The 6,791-nt window shown below is 31.6% G+C and overlaps 1 protein-coding gene across 3 annotated transcripts in view; it reads left to right on the forward strand.

The window, feature by feature from the left end:
- Positions 1-6: 6 nt before the first annotated feature.
- Positions 7-6,791, forward strand: part of LOC117123818 (hyalin-like) — a 30,490-nt gene continuing 23,705 nt past the window's right edge. For all 3 annotated transcript variants that reach the window (XM_033269841.1, XM_033269843.1, XM_033269842.1), the window contains exons 1-10: positions 7-80; positions 1,192-1,434; positions 1,693-1,911; positions 3,299-3,541; positions 3,688-3,927; positions 4,140-4,382; positions 4,484-4,720; positions 4,936-5,181; positions 5,481-5,720; positions 6,512-6,754. In XM_033269841.1, coding sequence (XP_033125732.1) covers positions 35-80; positions 1,192-1,434; positions 1,693-1,911; positions 3,299-3,541; positions 3,688-3,927; positions 4,140-4,382; positions 4,484-4,720; positions 4,936-5,181; positions 5,481-5,720; positions 6,512-6,754 — 2,200 coding nt within the window. In that variant the 5' untranslated portion in view covers positions 7-34. The remainder of the gene's footprint in view (positions 81-1,191; positions 1,435-1,692; positions 1,912-3,298; positions 3,542-3,687; positions 3,928-4,139; positions 4,383-4,483; positions 4,721-4,935; positions 5,182-5,480; positions 5,721-6,511; positions 6,755-6,791) is intronic.

Consider the following 6,791-nt stretch of genomic DNA (forward strand, 5'->3'; position numbering starts at 1 on the left):
GGACAACTACACAGTAACCTGTAATGCAACAGACATGGCAGGAAACACTGGCAATTGCTCCTTCAATGTTTACATTTTAGGTATGTAGTTTTTATGAGAATATTTTATGAAATTATTTCCAATGAATGATTCCATAAATAGTTATTATTATTATTATTATTATTATTATTATTATTATTATTACAGTGTTATTATTATTATTATTGTTGTTGTTGTCCAAATCCATAGCAAAACCCTAATGGGTTAGGTCATTGCGTATTACATGTAACAAATATAGTTAAAGTAAATTTTAGTGCTCATGTAGCAGGTAAGTTTTTGTAACAAGGAATATAGATGGGTACGATCTGAAAGCGATGTGATATTAATCAAAATGTAAAAGCAGTTTGTTAGAGTTAATTTTTACGTGTTTGGTCCTTATATTCGCAATTACAATTTAATTTTTTATTTTTCAAATTTGCGGATTTCAGTACATTATTGTAACCGTTTACCTGTAATTTTAATTCATAATTTAAGTATTGACTTGAAACTAATTTAACGTTAATGATTATCAAAGCCTGTGTTGAAATTATTAGGAAAACGTGTTATTTGTATTAGATTTGTCAAGGTTTTTTAATGTTTTATTAAAGTTTGTGAACTTCATACACATATTTATTGCTGAAAAGCCCTAAGTTTTAAATACTAGAAATCAACATAAAATACTGCTTGACACATAACTCGGTGGTGATATGATTCATTTCACATGTATGACATTATTTGCACCGTAACAGGTATACAATCTTATTTTCTTACCATGCGAAAATCCAGAGGAAATGGAACTGGAGTGAGGTGCGTGACAATGCGCATGATGCATTTCACAAGAAATTTTATTATTATCTTTTTTTTATTTTGGGCTGATAAGAGTAATCACAATGTTTAACTTAAATAGGAAAGCTTTAGTATTAAGCAATCCTCCGCACCCCACCACCACTTCACAATGTAACTCTGAGTGGCGTCTCAAACTACAGGTCCTTTTTTGTGTATTTCGCGAAATTTGTATAGATAACCAAAATGACCACAGCGGTCCAAATTTGCTTTTCGATTACTTCACACATTCTTTCGAAAACATATTCGTAATTGGCAGAAGTAATTTTTTTAAAACCATTGTTTGTATCTACTTATTTATATACATTTTATTTGGTCTTTTTTTATTAGATGTTACTTCACCTCATGTGACATGCCCAGACAATATTACTGCTTATAACGATGCATCTGCTAATACAGCAGCAGTGACATGGAACTCAGCAGTTGTTACTGATAATTGTTGTGAAGATATTAGTTTGTTTACAAATATTTCAAATGGCACTGATTTTAAAATTGGAATTACTGAAGTTACCTTTACTGCAGTGGACTGTTATGGCAATGAGGATCAGTGTGTATTCAGTGTTATTGTTGAAGGTAAAACATTTGTTACAGCTTCTATAATCTATGTACTTTATCCACACAAAAACACAAAACTTTGAATAGCTATGCTGATCTGAGTGATTAAAAAATATATAAAATGAAAAGCAGCCAAATGTTTTATTAGACTCAAAGTAGAATATTTAGTAATAAAGAATATATGCTGATTAAATATCTAATTTTTGTAACATTATTTTTCTAGTATTTTAATTTGTATTTATTTATTCATTCTTTCGTAATTTCTTTCTTCGCCAGATAATGAACCACCAGTTCTTGAATGTCTTTCAAACCAGATGGTAGCAGCTGATTCTGACTGTGTGGCAACTGCCACCTGGATGCCACCGAATGTTACAGACAACTCTGGGGACAGCTTTACAGCCGTATGTGATTTTGTCAGTGGAAGTACTTTAACTTGTAATGCTACAGACGATTATGACAATATTGGCTATTGTAACTTCACCGTTACAATCTATGGTAAGATTCGTTTTTATATACGTAAAATTAATCTAATATAAATCAAGATAGCCGTTAACTTTGTTAAATTATATATTTCTTATCTTGATTTATATTATATGCTCTTATTTGTTTCTAGCCTTACCTATTGTGTAATAGAGTGTATCTGACGTTATTTGAATCTGTCCAGCCATGAAGCCTCCGTGGTCTGATGGTTATGACGCTCGTCTTGACAGCGAGAGGTCGCAGGTTCGAATCCCGTTAGAGGCATTTTATTACACAATTTATTTATTTATTTACAGGACTACATTCGTTGAGAGCTATGCTACACGATGTATTATCATGTCCTTTATTCAAACACTGTATTTGCCTTTCTTTAATGATATATATATGCTGTATATACAAATATTTATAGATTAATCATAAATGAGAAAGAAATTTTAATGATATAACAATATAGGAAAGACTACATATAACACTAACATCGTTGATTTGATATTTTTTTGTACTAGATTAAATTAATATTAATTTATGTCACTTTATAATAGTTTAATGATAAAAAAGTCCACTGAATTATCTCAGATATGAAAGTATAATACATAATATTATACGTACTGTAAGTATTGAAATACATGCAATCGTTTAGGGATTCAATATTTCGACATATATTATATCATCGTGAAGAATGAAAAAGTTATCCATATTTACAAGCTTATATGCACAAATACCAAAAGTGTTTAACCAATCAAAACATTACCTCTAGTAGGTGCAGTGTTAGCAGTGATTTAAACTAAAAATCAAAGCATTCTTAAGCTACCAACAAAAACATAGGAAGCTCATTTGAAGCTCTGAACCCACTGTTAAGCAATGGGTGTAGATTTACATAAATTGCAAATGCTTCTTTAAACAATAGGATAGACCAGTTTTGGGAACTGTCAATATTGTTAGTACTAGAAACTGTTTTGTTCCTCATGATGACATAAAATGTTGAAATATTGAATCCTAACACGATGGCGTGCATTTCAATACTTGGAGTATATATTAAATTTTCTTACCTGAAAAAAAAAACAGTAAACAAACATAATTAAACAACATTTTTGAAAATTTTCTGGCATGCTTACTTGGCATAAGAATATTTATTTGAAAAATATATATAAAAATGTTTTGTTTGTTGGTATTGTTATTGTATTGCTATTTTCACCTCATTAAGAATATGAATATTAGACTCCACAAAGTACAGAATTGATGCTACAATTTGTAAGTGAATATTTTTATTTTGTATCTGTAAGATTGTGCTAATGACTCTGTAAAATTTGCATTGTTTGCCCATCTTAATGAATACATATAGAAGTATATTATGCCTTTACGTTGAAGCTTAAAAAGACTTCTTAATATTTTTTGGTAACAGATGAGACAGCCCCTAATGTGATATGCCCAGTTGACCTTGAGGTCTGCACTGACCAAGAAACAGATTCAGTGAATGCCACCTGGGAACCAGCCAATGCAACTGACAACTGCTGTAGTGATGTCAACATAACTGCTAACTACACCAGTGGAGAAACTCTGAGCTTTGGTGTATACACAGTAGGATATACAGCAACAGATTGTAAGGGGAATGTTGGTTACTGTCAATTCAGTGTTGAGGTTAAAGGTACCAGGAACCATTTCAAATAATTAACATCATTAAATATACTTATCAGTAGTTAAGAGTAAGCATAGTAAAAGCAAATTAAGCGATTTGATTCTGCAATTGAATGTAATATGTTGTAGTGACAGCATTTTATGGCTTATTAAAAGATTGTGAGCCTCCGGATCTTGAATGTCCTCCGAACCAAAACGTAACAGGTGACGAGAACTGCTTGGCAAATGTCACCTGGACAGCACCCACTGTTACAGACAACTCTGGAGACTCTTTCACACCAGTATGTGATTATATAAGTGGAAGCACATTTTATGATGTCAGCACTACTGTTACATGTAATGCTACTGACAATTATGACAACACTGGCAATTGTACATTTACCATTACTATTTATGGTAAGTCATATTTTGATTATCTGATGATAATTATTAACTTAATACAATAAAATTAAATACCTAGATGAAAGAAAAGTATTGTAAAGTTTACAATAATATTAACTTTTATTTAGATAAAATTATGTTAATACAGTATTAGGAATTCCAAGTAGATATTACGAAAAACATAATAATATACTCTTTTTTAATCAAATAATTTTTAATTAAACCAGATGATGAAGATCCAGTCATAAATTGCCCAGCTGACATAGAAGTTTGTGCTGAAACTGGTTCTATAGCAGCATCTGTCACTTGGGAACCCATCAACGCAACTGACAACTGTTGTGACAATGTAAACATAACGTCAGATTACACATCAGGAGATGAATTTGAAATTGGTGAAAATGTAGTATTATACACAGCAACTGACTGTAGTGAAAACTCTGCATCATGTAGTTTTACTATAAAAGTGATTGGTAATGAAATCATTTATTGTATTTTTATCAGAATTATTCAGTTATATCGCTTACTGTAGATGGGTTGATTATTATTAAAATATTATTTTATTGATGTTCAGATTGCGAAGCTCCTTTTTTGAACTGTTCGCAAAATGTAGAATTTGATGCTGATGACAATTGTACTTCTGATGTAACTTGGACTGAAGTGACAGCAACAGATAATTACGATAGTGATGTAACTGTGTTCTGTAACCCGACTGAAGGTATTTTTCCATTGGGCAACTACACAGTAACCTGTAATGCAACAGACATGGCAGGAAACACTGGCAATTGCTCCTTCAATGCTTACATTTTTGGTATGTATATTTTATGTGAATAATTAAAAATGTTATTTCCAAGTTTTATTATATGCTACTAGGCGCAATATTAAGCAGGAAACACTGGCAATTGTTCCTTCAGTGTTTACATTTTTGGTATGTAATTTTTAAACGAATATTAAATAGAATGAATGAATCATTGCATATTTGTGTTTCTGCACAATTGCCTGTGAATACTTTTCTTTCTTCAATAGATGCAACTTTCCCAGACATCACATGTCCAGAAGATATTACTGTTGATGCTGATGAAGGTGATAGCACTGCCGCAGTGACATGGGTTCCTGGTGTCGTTACTGATAACTGTTGTGGAAATGACATTGATGTGGTTTATAATGCCACAAATGGCTCAGAATTTAACATTGGAGTTACTGTAATTAGCCTTATAGCAACAGACTGCTATGACAATCAGGATGAATGCATCTTTAGTATTTATGTCGAAGGTAATTTAATGATATTTTATTATAGTTCAAACATCAATTTTTTGTAAAAACATATAGCTATAATATTGTTTATATTTCATATAATTATTTACTCGCTGCATAATCTTTAATATTTATATTGAAAAAAACTAGTATAGTATTTTAGTATAGTTTAAACTCATCAAATTTTTGTAGAAACAGAAAACTATAATATCGTATTTTTATTTTCGGTACTGACTTGTTAACCATTGCTTATATCCCATATTATGGTTATATTTTCGCTGCATAATCCTCAAATAAATATATGTTCATTTTTACAGATGATGAACCTCCTGAACTTGAGTGTCCACCAAACCAAAATATAACAGCTGATCCTGATTGCAGGGCAGTTGCAAACTGGACAGCACCCAATGTTACTGACAATTCTGGAGATACCCTCTATTCAGTGTGTGATTATAGCAGTAGTAGCATATTTTCAGACATCATTACTACTGTCACTTGTAATGCAACTGATGGTTATGGCAACACTGGGTACTGTAGTTTCAACATTACGATAGTTGGTAAGCTACTTTTAATTAGCCTACATGAATGATTACCAGTATGAACCCACATTTGCCAAAGTCGTATTAACTATATCACACCTGAAAAATATAAGAATCGTCCGTCTTAGTGCAGCATGTTAGTACATACAAAACCAGAGCTATAAATTCAGGAGATTCCATTTTTTTTCTTCGATGCTTGTGGAGAAAATTTGAACAAACATTTTTTAAATTTCTGTGACCTTTACCTTGTTTTTGACCTTTACACAATATTGATTCACCTTTCCATAATAACCTTTCCATAATCCTACTAACAAACAAGCAGACAGACAGACAAACAATGGTAAATACATAACCTCCTTGGCAAAGTAATGTTAAAGAAATAAATTATCTTTTTTTTGTCCAGTTCAAAGTATTTGAAATTGGAAATTTTGGCTTGGATACACGGACCCGCGGTATCTGCAGTGCAATGGAAACGTTGCATCTAATCCTGCCTAACACTCATGCGAGGGTTATTCAATAACAGCGTAGAGATAAGATTTCGGAAAAACAAAGATTTAGTCCTAAATCAAAGAATTTTTAAAGAACAATAACATTATTTAATACAACCTAGTAATTAAATATTTCTCAATATTTTCAATATACTAAAGTGACAAGTTGTTTAAATTTATGTAACAACGTGTTCTAATTTATATTATATTTACCATTAAAAGCTGATTATTCTGATTGAAGTTTTTATAAAGAATGTTACTTACTTGTGTTGATGTTGTGTTATTTCTATATTATACTAACAGTTGTACATTTAATTTTAGATAAGATGCCTCCTGTCCTGGATTGTCCAAATGACGTTATGGTGTTTACTGACACGGGGGTTGATTCAATGAATGCCTATTGGTATCCAGCTAATGCAACTGACACCTGTTGTGGTGACACTGAAGTGGATGCCAACTACACAAGTGGAGATGAATTTACAGTCGGCAATACCACCGTAGGATATTCAGCAACCGATTGTAATGGGAACACTGGATATTGTCAGTTCATTGTCACAGTAACTGGTAGGGAGATGTTTAAAATATATGAGATATATATATA

This window comes from Anneissia japonica, unplaced genomic scaffold, assembly GCF_011630105.1.
Source record: "Anneissia japonica isolate Jap-2015-1 unplaced genomic scaffold, ASM1163010v1 scaffold288191_len216021_cov166, whole genome shotgun sequence".
Taxonomy (NCBI): Eukaryota; Metazoa; Echinodermata; class Crinoidea; order Comatulida; family Comatulidae; genus Anneissia; species Anneissia japonica.